This window comes from Talpa occidentalis, unplaced genomic scaffold, assembly GCF_014898055.3.
Source record: "Talpa occidentalis isolate TD23 unplaced genomic scaffold, MPIMG_talOcc4v2.1 talOcc4.10, whole genome shotgun sequence".
NCBI lineage: Eukaryota > Metazoa > Chordata > Mammalia > Eulipotyphla > Talpidae > Talpa > Talpa occidentalis.
The window spans coordinates 32,275,952-32,298,148 of record NW_023600993.1 but is presented as its reverse complement, the minus strand read 5'-3'; the positions used below and the strand labels follow the sequence as shown (position 1 = coordinate 32,298,148).

General features: G+C 49.3%; 1 protein-coding gene across 4 annotated transcripts in view; it reads left to right on the top strand.

The window, feature by feature from the left end:
- The first annotated feature begins 2,824 nt into the window (after window positions 1-2,824).
- The window catches only part of SLC6A20 (solute carrier family 6 member 20), a 34,597-nt gene continuing 15,224 nt past the window's right edge, over window positions 2,825-22,197 (top strand). For 2 of the 4 annotated variants that reach the window (XM_037520215.1, XM_037520197.1), the window contains exons 1-3: window positions 2,935-3,055; window positions 17,718-17,858; window positions 19,478-19,569. In XM_037520215.1, coding sequence (XP_037376112.1) covers window positions 2,935-3,055; window positions 17,718-17,858; window positions 19,478-19,569 — 354 coding nt within the window. Of the gene's footprint in view, window positions 3,056-17,717; window positions 17,859-19,477; window positions 19,570-22,197 lie in introns of all 4 variants that reach the window. The other 2 variants (XM_037520206.1, XM_054699144.1) reach the window with 2 other exon arrangements.

Below are 22,197 nucleotides of genomic sequence, written 5' to 3'. Positions count from 1 at the left end.
TGGCATCGGCCACGGTGGAAGTATGCATCCCACAGACATCGGCAAATCTATCAAATCAGAGTTTTTGCTGCAGAGAGCCAGCTCCTGCTAGCCCACCAACAATGACCCCCACCCTTGCTTTGCAAGCTCCCTGTGGACATGCACCCCCCTCCTCAAGACTGCTCTTTCCTCTTCCAGCAACCACAGCAGCACAATGGTCTGTCTGATTAGCCTATCAGATGGTGTCAGGCAGGGGCGGAACCACAGCAGGAGCCCAGGGCATCTGGCCCACTTGCTCTTGCTTAGGACTGTCTTGAAACTATCTGGGGATGTCTCCTTGAGCTGCCCACAGCCCCACCCAGGGTCTCACACCCTAGGCAGGCTCCCTGGGAGTCTGAGGGGGGTGAGGGCCTAATCCTGGGGGCAAGGAGCTGAAGAGGGGTGTCGCCCATGCCAAACCACGTCAAACCAACACACACCAGACTGTCTCTTACTCCAGAGGACAGGCAGCCATTCCAAGCCTCTCTCCAGGGTGCCTGATTCTGAAATGCCAGGAACAGTTACGCGAACAAGAACATGCTGGGCAGCTAGGGGGAGGCAATAGCAGGCCTCTGCTACACTACTCACAATATAAAAAAAAACAGCTCTCGCTGCCTATCTCTGAGGCTTCTTTTGCCATGGATTTAAATTCTTTGGAATATCTCTCACGCCTTACAGTTGCTAAGGAAAAAAGAAAAAAAATGAGGGAAAAGATTGCAAAATTAGAGTTTGTTAAATGAAGAATTCTGTTTGTCAGAAAATACTAATAGAATAAAAAGACAACCTACTGACCAAGGGAAGAAATTGCTAATACAGGAAACTCACAAAGGGCTCACACCCAGGATATAAAAAGAGCTCTACGTCGGCAGAGGAAGATCAGACAAGTCAATGAAAACCTGGCAAAAAACTTAAACAGACACTGTTTGAAAGAGTATATCCAAATGACCCAATTTGCCTGGCGGAAGGCATGCGGCCTTATTAGTCATTAGGGAAATTAAACTCAAAACCACAATGAACTATCACTACCCGCCCACAAGACCCGGTAGAACTTTACAAGTTGAATGGCAAGTGTTAGTGGAGATACAAAGCAAAGTGAAACTCTCATGGTAGAGCTATTTGGTATGATCTCTCAGGAAAATAGTTTGACTATAGTTACTATAGCAACTAATAGGGTAACACCTGCCCTGTGGCTCAGAAACTCAACATACATCTGCCCTGTGGCCCAGCAAACAGTATATCTACCTACTAAGGGCATATACTTAGAATGTTCCCTACAGCTTTATCAATTAAGAGCCCCAATCTGGAGACAACACAAATGCCCATCAGTCATAAACACATTCACACCATGGAATACTATGCAGCAGTGAGGAAGAACAACCTGCAAGTCTACCCTAGCACTTGAATCAACCCCACAATGGTAAGCCACTAGACTCACATACAAAAGAGCACACACAGAGTATGTTGGGTTTTGTAAAGGTCAAAATGGTCAAAACTAACCATGGTGGTAGAAATCAGGAATGTGGGTTCCTTTGGGGAGGAGGCAAGGGGTAGTAGGAAAAACACTTTCTAGAATCTGAAGTTTAAAAATCAAAGTAGTTTCTCCTGCTGGATTTTGGGCTCGTTCTGCTTTGCTCTCTGGAGATAAAGTTCAAGGACCCGCATGTCCACCTTCTTCACTCCCCACCCCCTTCTCTTCTGCTAGCAGCCAGGCAGGAATTGCAGGGAAAGGCAGCTAGGGACTGTCCCAGAGTAGTGATTTCATTTTGACTTCAAGTAAGATTTCCATTAGCAATTCTGCCTCTTGTCTTTTTTAAACTGCATGCATTTATTGATGAAGCCTTTTCTTAGCTCTTACTATGAATTGTTCAAATTGTGTCATTAATACTAACTTATTAAATATATTATTCATTCATTCACCTGTTGGGGACTTATAGTGATAATGGACTTTTTAATAAGCAGGTATTATGTGGCAGGCAGTAAGTTAAGTTTCTAATTAATTCTCACATGAGTCCTTGGGAGCAGGATAGGTTTGACCCCATTACAGACAAGGAAACAAAGGCTCAGATAGGTTGAGTGATTTATCACTGCCCAGGCTGAGTGGCCTGGGCAATAGAGTCCACACAGCAGTTGTTCAAACCCTGGGCCCTGGTCCACCAAACACTGCAGAGCCAGATTCCGCCAGCACACAGTAGGCACACAATCCAGTCTCTGCATGGAGGGAAATATGGATCCTTTTAACTCCAGGTGTGTGGGCGTCCCCTCTCTACCTGCTGATCTCTGAGCAAATGTCATGTCTGGAAATCTCTCTGACCATCCCAGCACACACCCTCCTCCCAAGAACCGCTCTCTCTTTGCTTCCTTTGGTTGCCTTCCTTGTGTATCTCCAACTAGGATGAACCGTGTAAAGTAGCCTTTCTGTAGGTCAAAAATAGCTTAAAATGGGACATTTTATCCAGCCCATCTTAGGGCATTTCCAGTGTCAGCTCCAGGAGGGTCGGATATGTCCCTGTCTCAGCCCCGTCCCCAGACAAAGCCTGGTACATAGTACGCACTCAATAAATGATGGGTAGGTAGCTGAGGGCACCTGATCACGCCCAGGAGCTCTGCAGCCAACACACGGGCCCGGACGTCCAGGCGCAGAGACCCGGCACCGCCCAGCACCTGGTAATCTCGGGCGCCTTCCCGGCCGCGACGGCCAGGCGGGGTGGGGCTCACCGTCATCCATTTACCAGCCTCGCCCCTCCAACAGGCGCGCCGTTAATGAGATTAGCAATTAAAAAGCGGGCGGGCGGCCGCGACGGAGGCGCGGGGCCACCCCCAGGCCGAGCCGGGCGGGACAGCGAGCCTGGCGGCCGCGCCCCCAAACAGCTGTGCGCGGCGCTCGAGCGGGAACCGAGCGCGCGGAGGTCCGGGGCCATGGAGAAAGCGCGGCCGCTCTGGGCCAACCCGCTGCAGTTCGTGTTCGCCTGCATCTCCTACGCCGTGGGCCTGGGCAACGTGTGGCGCTTCCCCTACCTGTGCCAGATGTACGGTGGAGGTGAGTCGGGCGCCCCGGCGGCGCGGGCGGCGCGGGCTCCAGCCTGGGGTCGCGGCGCTTCCCGGGCGGGACCGTGGCGCCTTCGGGGCAGAGAGGCAGCCCGTCCCGGCACCCCTGGGGCTGCGCCGCTGGGACTGGGTTCACATTCCAGGCTGGTAAACTGAGGCTCAGACAAAGTAGGTGATTGGCCCAAAGGTGTGGAGCCGCCGGGGATCGGACACAGGACGTCTCAGCCCACGGTCGGGGCGCTTTACCCAAAGCTGCCCGCTGGAGCCCTGGCAGCCCCTGACCCCATCCCGGAGGCTGCCAAGCCTCCCGCCACACCCGGGGCGCAGGGCTGCAGGGCTGTGCGCTGTGGGAGGCGCGGGGGGCACAGCTGCCCTCCCTCTGCAGAAGAGGCGGCAATGAGCTGACTTGTAGTGAGTAAACGTTCCGTTTTAGTGTAAAAAGTGAGCAGGAAATTATCTTGTTCAACAGAAACCTCTTTTACAACTTTCAGATCTGGAACTTTGCATCAGCACGATCTGAAATTCAGGTTTAAACGGATCCTGAGCCATTTCTTTTAGTTTTTTATGAAAAGGTTGGTTTGGATTTGGAAGCACACAAAGTAGGAAAGGCAGATCATTCTGGGGGTTTGTTTTTCTTTTTGTTTGACAAATGTTCGCTCGGAAGTCTCACAGCACACTCACCAGATAGGCAGCAAGCCCCACACATCCCCTAAAGGTTAGAGCTGGGGACTCTCCATGACTTGGCAAAGAGCTGCCGGGAAGGCCAGGTGCCTTTTGGGAAGGCGGAGTGGCCATAGGGGTTGAAGTGTCAGCATTAAACTGTTTTTCTCAGTTGTTCTATTTCTAGAATTCTACTAAGAGGGAATAACCAGAGTTCTGAGAGAGGTGGGAAACAGAAGGGACTTCATCTTTTAATAAGAGCAAAACACCGGGGGCTTCCTAAGCTCTCAGCTAAGGAGATCATTCAAGAAAGTTTGGACCATCCAAGCCATGGTGCTTTTTGCAGTCACTAACGTGGTGTTCCCAAGAAATTTATGAGTATTTTTTTACGTCATATACTAAATCGAGGGAGGAGGAGTCAGATTCCAAAGTGTATAAGATGAATGATCTTGATTATGTTTTAAAATATATAGAGAAGAGATTGGAAAAATACACGCCAGTGTTAATAGTTATGTCTGGGTGATTTTTATTTACCTTGAGGTGTATATCTGTGTGTGTGTGTGTGTTGTCTTCTATAATAAACAAAAATGTTTTCTTCCCCACAAACGACTATGGAAAACGTTAGCCCCAAGTATTTACAAGATGTAACCCATTTTAATAAGACCAAGACCTAAAACACTTCCCTAACCCACACCGGTTCAAAAAAAAATTTAGGAAAATGTTAATGTACAGAATTCTTTTAATAGTGTATTCTTAATTCTCTGATTCCTTTTTTATTATTCGAAGGGTATAAATACATCATAATTATGTGAAGGGTGTGTGTTGCCATATGCTCTAACAGCTTCATAACTGACTTTTGAAAGAATTATTTGTCAGGATGACATTTCCACGTCACTGTGCTCAGCACACCTTCCTACTGTGACACCTTTATCCTGGCTACGTGCTTTCCAACCAAGGCCAGGTAAGCCTTGTTGTCATATGACTATTTAATTCCCTGTTTCTAACAATGCCGTAACTGAATAGTCTGCATGTAGACACAGGAGGAGAGGTGTAGTTCTGGTGTAGGATACATAGTATAGAAGGAGTTGCTAGAGAAACCACAAGACCTCCAGGGCCCAGGAGGAAGAAAAAAGTGTATCAGACTGGAAGGGTGGGTGCATAGATGAATGGATCGATGATGGTCAAGAGACACGGGGACACAGGAGAGAGCTAGATTAGGGAACAGTGGGTGGGTGAGTGGGTGGGTGGGTGGGTGGATGAAGGTGAATGGGTATAGTTGAACAGATGGCACCCTCTGAGGCATAAATGTCTCAGAATAAAGACCAAGCAGACTATCCTGGAGCAGCAAGGACTTGACCACCTAACACCTGCCCCTATTTCCATCCCATTTCCTGCCATTCATCTTCCAACCCACCCCCAACTTTTGTGAACAGCCCTGTCAATGACCGCCTACGCCCTGCCTCCTCACTGCACAGGATATGTCCTCACCTGGGAAGCCGCTGCTAGCCCGGAACCTCCCACCTGCCTCTGCAGGCCGGCCCAGCATTCCCTTCCCCTGTCACTCTCCCCCAGCGTCCCCACCACCTGGCAGGCCAAGCAGCACCTAGTCAGAAGGACCTCGCATTGCTCAAGAGCCCCTCTGTCTCCCACTCCCCCAGCGCGGTGAAGTGGGGACTAAGAGGGCACTCCCAATAAATCTTTGCCAGATAAACAGGCAAGGGTTCTTAGGAAAGCCGCAGGGCCCTGGAGGTGTGGACGCAGGTGGTGTTACCGAGTCGCGCTACTCAGTGGTGTCCCAGATTAATAAGCGATATGCTGCAGAAGACAGACACGTTCTTCACTTAAAACCAAAGGGTAAGCCAGCCCCATCACGCAAGGCTCCAAAGGCGTGTATAACTTCCTCCAAAACAGAGCTGAGGCCCCCCCACCCCCCCACCCCGGAAACAAAGAGCCTGTTATGAAGCCCCGAGCCACGGGTGCCGACATACTTCCCAGAATAACACGGATTAAGGGTCTGGGCTCCTTTCCACGCGGCTCTGCCGGGACAGGGAGGCTTGTTTCCTTCCTTTTCTCGGGCCAGGCCCCACAGGAGGAATGTTAGTTCAGAAGATTACATTCCAGGTGCCACCCGCCCCTGTGCAGCCGGCGGCTCAAAAGGAAAAGAAAAGGCGAAAGGCGGCCGAGGGAAAAGCACAAAATCTCTTGAAAAATCTCAGCTTTTCTAGGGGAACGTGTCCAAGTCTAAAGAGTGGTTTTCAGGAAGAGATTGGGATGCAAATGAACCGTACACTAATGTGCAGAAGAAATACAGCAGCTTAATTTATTGATTATTGATTTATTGACTTTGAAATAAACGTGCTCCAATCATGGAAGAAACATGGAGAAGTGAGGAGAGGTGTGTGGCAGGTGGAGTTATGGAATTCTCTTCTCCTGACTTTTCTCTGTATAATATTTGAACATAAAGAGAGGATGCCGCCCCCGCCCCAGACTGGCTGGGCATCTCCCCTCGTGTCCCTTCCACTCCTCTTTGGGACTTCGAGCTCTGCCTCTCAGGCTTCAGCCTTCCTAAGACTTTATCAGCCACAAATTGCTGGGCCCCAGCTCGGGCCTGCGGGGAGGGCAGGACTTGCCTTCCTGATCCCCTCCTGAGGCTCCCCCGCCATGCTGAACTAGGGTCCACACTTTAGAGTCACCCCCACTCCCACGCCTGCCCAGGCCGCTAGGAGCCCAGCCGGAGAATGTTGAGTGACCAGCTCTTGGACATCAGCAGGACCTAACGTATAGTGCCTGCTGGTAACTGTGGTGTCAATACCATGGCCGATTCACACAGATTCACATGAGCACGGTGTATCACAGAGTGGGGCCGCGCCCTGCTGCAGCCCCCGGCCAGGTCAGCCCCCCAGAGCTGCATTCCCTGGCCAGGTCAGTCCATGGATGGGTGGTGGCAGCACAACTGCTGCTCACTTGTATGATGTGTGTGTGGGTCCACATGTGGATATGCACATGTCTGACTTGCAGTGTTTCCAGTGGGACAGGAAACTGAGTTTCAAAGGTTCATAGGAGTCCCAAAGTAAACTCAAGATGCTGGGTTCCCAGCCCCAGAAAATACAGCCAGGGATTCTTTTGAGAGGCTACCTCTGCTGCTGATCCTGAGGTTTCTAGACTCAGTCTTGGTAACAGCCAGGCCACAGGGCTCCTGCCGTGTAGAGCAGGCGTAGCGGGAAGCATTTCTACAGGTATTCCACTGGCTCTTCACAGTGCTCTCAGGGTCAGTCCTGCACCCCCAATTTAGGGGTGAAACAAGGTCAGAGAGGAGAGGTTTCTGGAAGATTGGGAGGCCTCAAACCTCCAGAGGGCTATTCAGAGGCTTGATTGAACACTCTTCCCAGGCTCCAGGCTTCTGCTTCATCTGGTAAAGGTAAGATAGCAGTGCCTGCTACAAGGTCCAGGCCTTCTCCTTGACCCGACTCAGAATTGCCAGGGCTCAGGGCACTCCCCGGCATGGGCCCATGTGACATTCACCCTCAGCTTCACCCTAACAGCAGGGGAGCCTGGCTAAGCGCCCCGTGCCTGTAATGCCGCCTCCTGAGAGTCCTGTTTCTGGCCCTGGCTTTTTCAACCTCTGCCCTTCCCCAAACTCTAGTCTTCTCCCTCTGCCAGGTGCACCACCTGCCCCTTACCCTCTCCAGGGATCCTCCTCCTCCTTAAATTAAAGCAACTTGTACCCCAGGCTCAAGCCCTCCCTTGAGCCACAGCTGACACACAGGCAGAGAAGCCTCTGCCAGGGTCTCCCCAGTGACTCAGCGGGTTGAGCACAGCGCTGTGAAGCTGTCCACAGCCTCTGCAGTGCGGGTTCAATTCCCAGCTGGCTGGGGAGATTCCCACAAGGTGCACAGACCTCTCCTGTCTCGGCCGCTGCTCCCCTCAGCAGTGGATTTCAGTCCTTCTGCCTGTTCTGCTCCTGCTCTGTCTCTGGTGAATCCTCTCACCCTCCTGCGCCTCTGGCCTGTACCCCAACTATTGTATAGGTAAAATAAATATTTAAAAAAAAAAAAAAAAGCAGCCTCAGCCAGCTGCAGGCAAGATGGCCTGGAGCTCCGAGCAGCTGGGGTGCCTGAGTCCCACCCTCAGAAATGCTGACTGAGCTGGTCTCCAGTTTGGCCTGAATAATAAGAGTTTCAAAGTTTCCCGGGGAATCCTACTGTGCACCCAGGTAAGAATCACCTCCCCTCTCCCCCATATCCCTTTTTAAATAGGAAGGAGAGTAGAAAAATCAAACAGCATAAACCTTCCAGGCGCTAAACTTAAGTCATTCAGGAAAGTCACTGAGTATCTGCTGAAGCCTGGGGGCGGGGGACATTTACAAAGGCAGCGAAAGCCTTAAAGTGGAGGGGGCGGTATGCAACCTTTGACTCGGAACAGGAGGGACTTTAACCGTGGGCTATTCAGAGAGTTATTCAGAGGGTTATTCAGAGGCTTGACTGAAATAACTCAAGAAGGACGTGGGGCCAAGGAACCCAGGAAGGCCTCCATCAGTAGCAGCATTTAATCTAGGCCTCCACAGGTGAGTCAACACCCCTCAGGCTTAGGAGCACATTATTCCAGGCAGAAAACCATGTGTGCAAAGGGCACAGGGTGTACGTTGGAAGGAATGACTGAAGCTGTGGCTGTGATTATGGGGCCACGCGCCAGAGCAACACGGGACAGGAACCTGGAGGTGAGGAAGCTGAAGGGTTTGAATAACAAGCTAGGGAGAAGGAACTTGTTTCTGCCAGCAAAATGGGGTTCTAAACAGGACAGGGGCGGGTCAGAGCCATGGTTTCCAGGAAGGAAATCTGGGCTGTGGTGGGTAGCTGGTAAAGCGATGAGCTGCCTAAGGAAAGAAAGGGACAGATTGATGGAGATCTAAACATTTTAAACTAAGGGGTCAGGGAGAATAAAGGTTACTTTTATTTTTTTCACCTGTGTCTTTGTTTCCAAAGTTGGCTAGGTTTGGCTCTGAATGGGTAACTTTTGGGGGAAAGCCAAGAGTGAGCAGAAGGCATTGGATGGAGTGTTGCAGCAAGAAGGGCAGTGGTTCCCAAAGCGTGTTTCCTGGACCAGCTGCTCCAGTGTTACCCGGGCATTAAAATGCACCTGCAATTTGAGGAGCATGGGGCACACATGAAAACTATCAGGTTAAAAAAGGCCCATGTGGGTTTTATAGAGGACATAGGTTTGTAAATGGAGGAAGAACAAGAGATTGGAAGTCTGTGTAAACTTTCCTCTGAAAGTGCTGACTCTGTTTTTCTCTTTGTGAGTCTCAACGGAGACAGGGCAAGTTGCAAGGGCTTGCTACGGAAAAGGAATTTCTCTTCTAATGAGATTCTCAGGTTAGCAAACAGGTAAGGTACTACCCACAACAATTAGAAAAATAAGCAACATATGCCCTAGAATAACATATAGGTATATATTTGGGGGTTTTATATATATATGTATTTTTAAAGATTTATTTATTTATGCATACAAGAGCTGGGGTACAGGCCAGAGATGCAGGGGGTTAGAGGATCCACCAGAGACAGAGTGGGGAGCAGAACAGGCAGACTGACTGAAATACACTGCTGAGGGGAGCAGCGGGCAAGACAGGAGAGGTCTGCTGCACCATTTGGCTTGCTCCCTGGCTGGCTGGGGATCGAACTTGTGCTGCAGGGACTGCGGATTGCTTCATAGTGCGGTGCTAACCCCTTGCGCCGCAAGGGAGGCCCTGTTTGGGGGTTATAAAAGTAACACATGTTCATAGTAGAAAATTTAGGAAATAGAGAAGTGTACAAAGAAATAAAACACAAAAATCACCAAAATTCCAACACCCAGAGGTCGTGGCTGTTAATACTCTTTTTTGCTTAAAAGAAAGTGAACCATATTTTATATGCAATTCAATGTCTTGCTTTTATCATTTGGTCTATTACAATAGTTTCAAATCATTTAATATTATTTGAAAATATGAATGTTAACAGCTCTAAAATATTCCATTTACATATGTACCATAACTTATTCTCCCATTCTCCAGTGTGGAACTTGAAGTTGTTTACAGTTTTATACCATTATTACCCAAATGGTTATTGTCTTTTAGTGGAATAACTTGATCCACTTATTTTATGGTTGCCATGTTATATTCAAAGTTATTTTTCATCATGTTTCTACTGCCTTGCTTTTTACTGTTTGCTGTTGTTTTCAGGCTTTGCTTTGATCTTTTGCAATATAAAGTTCTTTGCATTTTCCCTCAAGTGACTTTGAAGGTATAAAACCTATTAGTACTTAAATTTTGAAATAAAAAGTGTACTTATTTTCTCTAGTTATTGGTTTCAAGAATGAAATGTTATCTATTGATATCTTATAGAAGTTGAAAATGTTAGCACATTTTTATTTCCTGCTCTTTTCCTGATTACTATTCCACTTTCCAGTACTTCAGACATATGAGGATGACTATTTTCTACTGATACTATGTCTTCTCACTTGAGAACTACATTTCTGATTTGTACTCTTTTATAATGAGAGCACTAACATTATTTTTAGAATTAATCTTGTTTACTCGGTTCACTACTAGTCTGTTCTTTTACAACACAACTCTCTAATCGAGTTCTGTATTTAGATTCAACACTGATTGGCTGCAATTCATCTATAAGTCACTTTTTCAGGTATAAATAGGAGATTCACATTCTAAGTCTGAGCAGGTATTCACATGAACTTGCCAGTTATTTTTACTCAAAATTCTAATGATGCTTTTCTGTTTCAAAATTATTTTTTCAGATTTCAGTTCTCCAATAGAGAACTCTGCAGCCAGATTTCTTTTTTATTAGTTCTTAGGTATCCTGTATAACTAAGATATTATATATAATTTTTATCTCAAAAAATTATAAGCCATATGTCTAGGTATTAAATATGTTTTCATCAATGTTGCCTGGTATGAGAGAGCCCTTTCGGTGGCCCACGCAGGGGTGTCTAGCAGAGTGCGTTGTTGTACGTGAGCTAGCTGCTGTGTCTCTGCAGTGTTCTTTCCTCCTCAGTTCTGGGTTCTGATTAGAGGCAGATTAATTGCTTGGGTGCTCTGTCTATGCCTTGCCTCCTCTTGTATCATTTCCACCTCTTTGTCCTCCTCCTCTAGATTACAAGATAATTTTTCAAGGATGTGTTATTTACCTATTGCTTCCCTTGGCTTTAAATTCAACCATCATAGTTTTATTCCTCTTCTTACTATTTTTTAAAGATATTTATTTATTTATTTATTTTTGCACAGAAGAACTGGGGTGTAGGCCAGAGGTGCGGGGGTGAGAGAATTCACCAGAGACACAGTGGGGAGCAGAACAGGCGGATTTATTGAAATACACTGCTGAGGGGAGCAGCAGGCGAGACAGGAGAGGTCTGCTGTGCCATAGGTAGGCTAGCTCCCTGGCCAGGGATTGAACTTTGGCCATTGTGGTGGGCTGTTGTGATAACAGCTCTGAGATTCAACCCCTAGGCCACCAGGAGACCCCTATAAGCTCTTTTTCTTAAATTGTCCTCTCTCCATCATTGCCTGGTGTTGTCCCATAAGCAGGGAGCATCCTCTTGACTTAGAGATCATGTGCTAGAAATTCTTACAATTTCTTCTGTTTACCATAGCAGATTTATTTCAGAGGAAGACATTTGCTGTGATACTTTGGACTGATTCTTTTATTTTGACCATAGTGTATTATCAGATGTTTGAAGACTTCTTTCTGATGGAGCGGTCTGAGAGACATATAAGTGACTATGGACTTGTCTACTCTACATCTTACTTAATGCGCGCACACAAAAGAAAGCCAGAGTTCTAAGAATTTCAAATGAAATTTTTTAATGCACGCCAACTTCCCCTGACAATAAATTCACAATCTACCCACCCCAGTAGTCCCAACACTGTAGAATTATTTACCACCAGTCATTCAACAAATACTTACTGACCACCTAATCTATGCCAGGCCTCATATTAGAAGGCATGAACCAGGCAGACCCCCAGCCCTGCCTTCAAAAGCTATTTAGGGAAGTGAGGATGGACAGAGCAATAGACATTCACGGGCCAGAGGCTGAGACTATGAGATGAGAGAGGGAAACCCCAACTTAGTTTGGGGTGGTCTGGAAAGGGTACTAGAGGAAGTGATTTGGATGGAAGGTTCTGTGTTATCTAAAGGATTCCTTCCTGTCTTCAACAAATATTCACTGTGCTCTGCTCTCTGCCGAGCTCTGAGTAGAGCAGGGAGCAGGGCTTTTGTGCTAGGGGGAAGCAGGCCAAGTAGACAACTAAACATGCAGTATTATTTCACTTGGGTGAAATATTTGAAGTTAAGTCCAGCGGGGTAAGAAGTGAGAGGGGCTCTCTGGAGTGGGGGCTCTTTTTGCTAAGGCAGGCCAGCAAGTCCTCTCAAAGATGCTAGGTTTGGCAGAGAGCTGAAAGCAGAGGGAAAGCAGTCCAGGCAGAGGGACAGCAAGGGTAAGCCTGCTGAGACTGGACCAGAGGAAGGGCTGGGCCACTGCAGTGGAGCAAGGCAGGCTAATGCTTGAAGAGGAAGACAGAGTCCTCTCCCCCAGAGGCTCGCAGGTCACAGGCAGGCGTGTGGATGTTATTCTAGGTGCAAGAAGAAGCCAAAGAGGGAGCTTATTGGGTGGAAGGGTTGTGGGTGGGAGGAAGCAGAGAGTCACATGATCTGAGAATAAACTTTGATGGGGGAGACAGTGTAGACAGCGGGGATGAGAAGACCAGCTTGCGGGGAGGGTAGTTGAGATGTGATGGCGGGGGCTGGGGTGGTGGTGATTAGTGAGAATTTACCAGGTGAAGAGCTGGCTTCCTACCTTTCCAGTGTCTGTGCCTGCGTCATCGCATGCACCCAGGGTAGAGCAGACTTCCACACAGGCCGGCCATGCGTGCTGGGCTGGACAGGAGCCTCGGTAACCTGTTTCTGCATGACAGTCCACTCCACAAACCCAAGGACTTAGAAGGAATAGTGGAATCAGACATTACCAGTTGGCAAACAACAGGGAAGTAATTGTTTCCAACAAGAATGATCCATGGAGGGCCTCCCCCGTGGCGCAGCAGTTGAGCGCTGGGTTGTGAAGCTGCCCGCAGCCTCTGCAGTGCCGGTTCGATCCTCGGCTGCTCCCCGGCCTCCGGAGGAGGGTCCCACATGGCGCGCAGACCTCTCCTGCCGCCCGCTGCTCCCCTCAGCAGTGTACTTCGGTCCTTCTGCCTTTCCCCGCTCTGGCTCTGGTGAATTCTCTCACCCTCCCGTGCTTCTGACTGTACCCAGTGCTTGTATAAATAAATAAATCAATCTTTAAAAAAAAAAAAAAAGAATGATCCATGGATGTAAAACTAGTGGGCAAAGATCTGATGAGAAACAAGATAGTTATTTCATCTCAGAATACCTCCCCAAAGGGAAGTAGTCATTTCAAAAGGAAAAATAGTGACTCTCACATTAGTAACCTGGTAGGATCCACCCCAACGCAGTAAGCAAATTTAACACGGCCAGGAACGGGGCAGACTGACGAAATGTGTCTCTGGACTAAGGCCTGGGTCACTTGACTGTTCCTGCCAAAACCCAAAATGAGGGACATTGCACAGAATGACTGGCTGGTACTCCAGAGGGTCAAGGTCATGAGAGAAAAAGAAAGCTGAGGAGCTGTCCCAGATGAAAGGGGACCAACGAGCTTGGCAGACGCCGTGAACTAGATCCGAGACCAGAAAACAGATAATTGTGGAATGATTGGCACAGTTATTGTATGTAAAATAATAGTATTGTATCAGTGTGAATTTCCTGGTTTTTCCCTTATGTAAGAGAATGTCCTGACTTTTAGGAAATGCTAAAATATTAGGAAATACTAAAGAGGTAAAAAGAAAAAAAAAAGCAGTGGCTGATAAAATGAGCTGCTTCCCACAGTGCTGTGGGTGGGCTGGGCATTTCCCCTCTGGTTTTGTGGGGCCCACCTCATGTGGCTGCAGGTCGCTGACCTGGAAGCTCCCTCGGATGTTAGTGGTTGGTGCTGCATTGACGGGGTCCTTGATTTTCCTCACTTGGCTGCTCGTCCTCAGGTAACCTGCACTTGCCTTCCTACCTGGTATCTTAGTGAGCGCGTGTAAAAAGGGTGAGGGTGATGGTGCAACGGCCCAAGGCCTGGGCTCTGAACTCATGCTGCATTTTCCCCCACATCCTATCGAGCAAAGAAAGCCCAAGGCCACCCCAAATTCACCAGTGGGAAGATAGACTCCACGTCTTCACAGGAATAGCTGAAAGACATTTAATCTCCCATAGTTTGCCCCATCAAGATACATGGGAGCAACGCACCCTTCTCCAGGCCCCTCCCTGTCTGCCTCTCCGTGATGCCAGAGCTGCTCCCCCACATCTCTCATCCCCCTGACACCCCAATACAGAATCAGTGTCAGAATTTTTACCCAAATGGAGCATGAGGAATGGTAGAATTGGAAAAGTGTCAGTCAGTGGATTTGTTTTCAAACTTATCACAAAAGTTTTCTTTTATTGAGATATATGTAGAAAAATTATCTCATTTTGTACTATGAGTTTGACAAATGCAACCAGTTGTGTTACCACCACCACAATCACAGGTTTTATAGTCAGACACTCTCCCACACATCCACAGCTCAGTTTTCTGCCCCTAGAGTTTTGCTTTATCCAGAATGTCACATAAATGTAATAATATAATGTGTAACCTCTAAACCTCTAAACCTGGTAACTCTCAGGCAAATGCTTTTGAAATTCACCTGTGAGTTCTGAATATCAGTAGTTTGTCCCTTTTTATTGTCCATTATTCCACTGTATGGATATACTAGAGATCATTTATCCATTCACCCATTGAATCACAATTTTTGACAACAATGAATAGAGCTGCTGTAAGCCTTCATGTATAGGTTTTTTGTGTAAACAAAATCTTTGTGTCTCTGGAGTAAATACCTAGGAGTATAATCACTGAGTCATAGAGTAAGTATATACCCGACTATAAGAAACTGCCCACCTGCTCTCCAGAACACTGTACCATATCACATTTCCCCTGGCAACGTATGGGATTTCCTCCAAATCCTTGCCAGCACTTGGTATCATCAACATTTCTTATTTTAGCCATTCTAATAGGTGTATGAAGTGTAAATTTGCATTTCTCTAATGAGCATGAGGTTGAGCCTCTTTTCATGTGCTAATTTACCATTCATGTATTGTCTTTACTGAAAGCTCTGTTCAAATTCTTTCACATTTTTTTGAATGAGTTCCTTGTTTTCTCATTATTGAGTTTTGAGAGTCCTTTATATATTCTAGTTACAAAGTCTTTGTCAGATGTGTTTTGCAAGTATTTTCTCCTCGTTTGTAGCTTGTCTTTAATTTTCCTAGCAGTGTCTCTCAGAGCAGCATTTTAAAATGAAGTCCAATTCATCAATATTTTCTTCTCACAATGATTTTGACATTGTGTGTAAATCTTTGCCTAATCCAAGTTCATAATTTTTTTCCCTATGTTTTCTTGTAAACCTTTCATAGTTACACATTTAGGTCTATGATCCATTTTGAGAATTTTTTTGGGTATAAAATATGAGATATGGATTCAGGTTTGTCTTTCTGCATATGGATTTCAATTTTCCAGCATTGTAGTTGAAAAACAATTGCAGAACAAATTCACCAGGATTGTGTAATTTGTTTGGACAGGGAGGGGGGTAGAGGGTGGATGGATGGTTGGTGGGGGCGGGGGTGAGTTGAAGGGGGTTGAACAGATGCTTGGTAGAGGTAATAGAAGTTACTGATGGCAGTGCTAAGGGGCCCTGTGCTCCCACCTGGGAACTAGGCCCTGGATTTCCACCATTCCCATGGGCAGTAGGCCATCGGGCAGACCCTGTGAAAGAGAAAAGCCTTCAGTGGACCTTGCCAGATCTCGTGTGGCTACTGTTTAACACTCTGCGTGAAAATGAGCTTTGCTTATAACCACTCGGGGTTTGAATGTTGCTCCAAGCAGATTGTGCCAACACAACCTTTACTGTCAGGTATTTTCTGGATGGGAGCCCCTGACAGCCTCTTGGGTTCCTTCATATGGAAAGGAGCCTGGTAAGGTGCTGAAACACGTTTCTGCAGAGCAGGAAGGGAGCAGGGCCCCGCTGAGTCATCAAAGCAGAGTTGGAAGAGAGAGGACAGAGAGGACAGCCCTGGACTGCTGGCGGCTGTGGGCCGCTGCCCGGGTGCAGGCTGCAGGGCGGCCGCGGGGCGCTCCTCCCTCTCGCTGCCCGCCATTCTACTTCCAGGATCTCTATCCTGAGGAAATAACCCAACATGTGGGTCAGGCTTTGTCCCCCCAGCTTTGTTTAGGTGGCAGAAAACTGGCACGCGCCTTAGTGCCCAGGACAGATGAAGTGAACTCTGAGCTCATTGTCCTCGCGGTCGTGCAGCTCCTTAAAGGGCGACGCAGAGCCTCAGGCGGGCGAGTGGTTATGACCCTGGGCCAGAGCGGGCTAGAGGGTGCGCTGTGTGCAGAGGAGGCATTTTTAACTATTGCAGGTTTACGTAGGTATATACATTTTGTCATTTGTCACAACACTTTCAGAGCCACTTTCTCCTGTGGCCGGTCTTTAATCCCCACAGCCTTCCTTCAGGGTTTTATTTTAATCAGAAGCCCTGCCCTCTTCTCCCACTGGACCTTTTTCAGGTCCACTGCCAAGCAGCGGGAGCTGGGGCAGGGCTGGCTGAGGCGGTGTGGAGAAGGAGGGAGCAGAACCGACAGGAGAAGCAGGCCTCAGCCAGCTGCTGGCCAGAGGTGCTGGCTCCAGCCTGCCTGCTCTGTCCATGTATCTGGTAGTGGGGAGGTCTCCTGAAGCCCTATTTCAGCTCCCCAGCACCCCACTACCACCAAGGATGCTTGACTGCAGATGGGTCCTTGAAAACCGTGGTTTAAAAACTTTATTAGTCATAGTACCCTTTATTAAAATAAAATTTTAGACTGAAGGTCATTGTATAGAACAGGGACACATACAACAGGGATGCTCTGTGGAAGGAGGCAGTGGCCTGGACTCTGCTTTTTGGGGCTCCTTTGTATCCCCACACATATACACCAAGACCCTGCCTCATCTCTGAAGATAGCGAGTCTGGTGAAATGGTCTGGAGATCTGAACAAATGAAATTCCTCTGCCCAGGTGATCCCTCAATGCAGGGAGCAGGACTGCTAATCTCCCAAGCTCAGGGCTTGACCCAGAGAAAGTGCTAGTAAAATGGTTGTTCCATACACCCCTCCTTGTGGGGTACTGTTGAGGCTGCACCAGAAGCCCAAGGCAAGAGCATGGGGATTGGCAGATGGATGGATGGATGGAGTCAGGGGTAATATTGAAAATATTTAACAATTAAGTGGTCCTGGCTGTGATCAATTATTACACATTAGAATAGAAGATGAAATGGGGGTTGGGGTTAGCTGAGGCACCGAGGAAGGCACTCAGGGAGCTTAGGACAGTGGTAATGAACCTCTCAAGTTGGAAGTATTTATAGATTTCAACAAGTGATGTAGCTGCATGTCACCCATCAATGGATGGACAGAGATGGATCAAGAAGTAGACTGCAGGATGGATGGATGGATGGACGGATGGAGAAAAAGAATAGTGAGTGAGTGGTGGGTAGGAAAATGTGTGGGTGAAGAGTGGAGAGTGAGTGGAAAGACGGGAGGATGGAGGTGTGAGGGAAAGAAAAAACAAGAGTTTGGATGGGTGGATGGATGGTGGAAGAAAATGTAGATATAACATGGTAAGAGGACTTACAGAGGGTGTATGAGAAGGTGGAAGAGTTGAGACAAGGACAGGAGATAAATGAAAAGACAGGAGGGTGGGAGGATGGCAAGGCACACGTACAAAAGGACGCATGGAGGGACGGAAGGGAGGCAGGGGGGGTGGATGGAAGGAGGAGTGTGCAGACGCTGGATCGGCTGCAAGGAAAGCCTGTTGGTGACAGCCTGGCTCTCGGCTCTGGCGCCCGCAGGCAGCTTCCTCGTGCCCTACATCATCATGCTCATCGTGGAGGGGATGCCGCTCCTGTACCTGGAACTGGCGGTGGGGCAGCGCATGCGGCAGGGCAGCATCGGCGCCTGGAGGACCATCAGCCCCTACCTCAGCGGTGTGGGTACGTGAAGTGCTCCCTAGTCTTCTCCCACGTGGAGAGGGAGAGTATCCTGGCAGCACGGGTGGGGCTGGGGGTCCATTGACAAAGCTCCCAGAGCAAGGGGCCAGCAGGAAGTCCGAGAGAGTCCTTGAGAGGGGTGCGCAGGTGACCCAGGAGGGGTGCTGTCGAGTGTGGTGAGGGGCTGGCTTCCCACACACAGGGTGCTGAGAAAGGGAGAAATGATGCAGGGAAATGACACCACAGTGCTTCCCTCCCCTGAGCCTTGGTTTGCTCTTCTGTGAAAGGGCAGTAACTGCCTGACAATGACTCAAGGTCCTCACTCCATTCTGGGAACTCACAAACCACACGCTGCTACTTAATAACAAGGCCTCTCTTTTTCAGTGGGCATCTACTGTGCTGGCCTGTGTGTGTGTAAGCTCATTTAACCTTGGCCACACCACTGAGAGGTGGCCAGATGGGGAGGTTCCCTCAGTATCTCCAGCGTGTGGAATCTGAGGAGAGCTGCTCATAGCCGCCTCTCCTGCACCTCCTCACACCTTGTCCCGACACCTCCAGGACATGAATCACCTGCCCTGGCAGCCTCACATCCCAGGGCTGCCTCTGCGGGCAGGAGGGAATTTGACCAGCAATGGCCTCCGTCTGTTCCACTCCGCCCTTCTGCCCCCAGACAGGAAGGCAGGCAGGAAAGCAGAGTGACGTCTCAGGAGCAATGGAGGGTAAATGCGTATGTGGCCTAGTCTTGGCTGCAGAAGAAATGTGCCCTGTGGCCTCATCTTCAAACCAAGCTATCTCCTCACTTTGAAAGGCTATTAATTTTTAACATGGAGGTGTGTGGTTTTACAATCTGCCCAAGTAAGTGACCCCAGAGGGCTCTCTGAGGCAGTATTTGTTGTGTAATAGGACAGATACCAGAGGTTTGTACCAGTCAGGGTGCTGGGCAATGTTTAACTGATGGCTCTCAAGGAGCTTGGGTTTGAGGTAGGCCTATAACACTCGCCGAGACAGTGATGTATAGCTCCTGCCACAGCCAGCTTCTGACTGTAACCAGATGCCCACACAACCCAGACCCCAACAAGCTTGACCCGGTGGGGGCATCCCCCTCCGCTCCTGACCCACCACCCCACAGCTCTCTTCCCCTCACCACCAGGCAGGGGTGACTCAAGTGAGCCCACTTCAGGTAAGAAGGGCTACCTGAATGTCTGGCGTGAGGGGTCTTGGCAGCGACAGTGCTTCTCGCACTCGGTTTAGGTCCTTCTTCCACCACTTATCACTGGCCCGATGGCCCAATGGCCCTGGACAAGAGCCGCACCTTTCTCCTGTTGAAATAGGGATAGAAATACCCCATCACAGCAACATCGCCAGGTCTTACATCACATAAAATCCTCAGCATAACACCTGGCACTTAGATTTCAAAAATTGTCATCAACCTCCTGTCCAGAAGGTGGGGAGAGAGCACTTAGAAAGGGCTCACAGGTCACCTTTACCCCTCTGGAATCTCCTGAAATAGGCTTTGCCACCCAGGGCGATCACTGCAGGCACTTCCTGAGGCCTGTGGTGGGCAGGGCCACTGCTCTTGGGCGGGAGAAGAGCCTCCTCAGGGCCCCTCTGCTTCCTTGTAGGTGTCGCCAGCGTGGTGGTGTCCTTCTTCCTGTCCATGTACTACAACGTCATCAACGCCTGGGCCTTCTGGTACCTCTTCCACTCCTTCCAGGTGAGAGGAGCCCGCCCCAGGCAGAGGGGAGCCGGAAAGGCTGAGAGCAGGGCCACAGGCAGAGGTGAAGGTTGAGGGCCATGGCCCCAAAGGGATCAGGAAGTGGTGGGAAGGGCTGGTGGGAGGCTAAGTACCCCAAGCCAAGTGAGGGGCTTCTGAACCTGGGGTCCTTGGGCCCCTGGAATTGTAAGTCACACCATGCATATATGTATGAGTATATGCATATGGGAAGCAGGCCCACAGCTTTCCCTGGGTTCTCTCTGAAGGCTGTGACTCCAGTATATTAAGAACCTCTGATACTGGCCAGGAGAAACTCTGGAGATCTGATGGGGAGGACTCCAGCAACACAGTGGACAGGGTGGCCCCCTCCCCGCCTCCTCTCAGCTTGCTTCCTCCTGTCACTTGTCCTTCCAGATCTCTGACTCCAGGCCGAGCCCCTCTTTTACCCTGCAGACCAAACGTTCTTATTGTCACCCCATGTAACACAAAAGCGACTATTCCAAAAAACAAACATTTTAAATGGTTTCTCATTAAAATGATAACCATATTTTTATGGAAAATATGGAAGAGGTTGAAAATTGTAGAGAAGAGAGAGCCCTAATCCCTCACTGAGAGGTCATTTTTGTGAGGTGATTTTTGAGAGGTGATTCCAAGACAAGGGATTTTCCATGTTTGCCAGAGCTTGCCTTTTACTCTCAAGGGACCACGCTCCCCATTGCTCCTGCTCGCCTTCCAGCAGCCTGCTCCTTCACAGTTTCTCCCCAGCTGGGAAAGGAGGGGAGGAGACAGGAACTAACTGGGCACATGCCTCACCCTTTGCCACTGAGCCAACCCTTTAATGAGACAAGAGCAAGGCAGGGCCGGCCATGAACTGTGGACTGACTCTCCGGGGCGCTCGGGAACCACCTGGAACCATTGGCCCTGTAAGGAGTGCTTGGGTGAATTACCTGGATCATCGGGGCTAGGCATCTGCACATGGAAGATGCCACCTCCACACCCAGCTCTGGCTGCCCAATAAACTCCACCCAGGTCATCGCATCAGAAAATCTCCTGACAGGGTGTTCTTCCCTGAGCCTAACTTCCCTGAGTCTAGCTGCAGCCCATCAGCCTCTTCCCAGCTCAGCCTAGATGTCCATGGAGACTGGCCACGACCTACCTCTGAGTAGAAGCAGGTGGCTCCTCTTCCTCTGCAGCCTGGAGGCCTCTGCGCAGGCTTGTCCTGCATGGTGGGCAGGCTGTGCTCTGCACGATGACATGCCAACTAAGGGGCTGTCATACATGTTGCAGGCATTATAGATTTGTATACTTATGGAGATAATTTTTCAAAAATAGAAGCAACATGTCCTGTTCTAACGAAGTCAGACTAAGTTTACCACTTTTTAACAGTAAAATAAGTGTCTCAAAAAGGAGACATCTTTTCTAACCCTCAGACTCATGAGGGTCAGCAATTCCTGAAAATTTCTTCACTATGCAGTCCACCCTTCACAGGGGCGTGGCTTCTCCCTCAGCGCCTCTGCCGGAGTGGTTGGTCACGTAGCCCCAGCAGCAACAGCAGTGGCCTGCGGCACTGACACTTGCTCTGGGCCGGGGAGAATCGCCAGCACGTTAGAAGTGTTTGCTCATGTCATCATCGCCACAGCCCAGTGACACTGAGGACCTGAGTAGCTGTGAGATTAGATGCAGATGGCCGGGCCAAGAGCCTGTGCTCTTGTCCACCCCACCTCCAGGCAGGCGTCCCAGCCTCAGGCCTGACCTTTCCAGCAGGAGCCCTGCGGGCTGTACAAAGGCAGATTCCCGTGGGAGAGACAGGGTGCTGGAAACTGGCTCACTTAACACACGCTTCTTTCCGTTCTCCACAGCTGCTCCACCTGGCTCTGCCCTGGAATCACCTGGGGGTCTCTTAAAACTCCTAATCTGAGGCCCCACCTCTGACCAATGCAATCAGTGGTACTGGGGTACCCCCGGACACGGCATTTTTAATGTCTCCTCTTTCCCTCGGGTGATTCAGTCTAGGCGCCAAGACTGGGAACTGGGTCAGCTGGGGGCATGTGCCCAGGGCCAATGAGTCCCACAGAGACTAAGTGGCCAGGGGGCTGCAGGCCGGGTCTCCCCTGGGCTTCATGTCCTCAAGGGACCCTTCCGCCCACGGGGGCTTGGTGCAGGCTGTCACTGGGCCTGCACTTGGTGCAGGCTGTTCCCTCTGCACGGCAGTCCTTTCCTCAAGTCCTCATCACTCAGCAGTCTAGCCTCAGTGTCTGTCTGACAACTGGTTTCCAAGAGGCTGAAAAGAGCCCTGGAATTCACCCAGTATCACTTAACTGCCCTCTTCTGGCCACAGCAAGTCACAGGCCGACCCAGATTCAGCGGGAAAGGCAGTAGATGCCACCCCTTGGAAGTGTTAGTGGCCTCCTTTGGAAACACTCTGGGTCAAATGCCAATGGGCAAAGGACCCCTGATTGCTGTCAGGGGTCCCACTAGCATGGACCCCAAGCACTCTGAGGGTGTGCAGACCTGGCTCCAGCTGCTCACTGGCAGGGCAGCCAAGTCTCATAAGGAAATGCCGTTGGGCCTCAGTTATGTTTCCTATGAAATGCAGAATTGAGCCCAGTGGGGTCAGACTCACTTCTG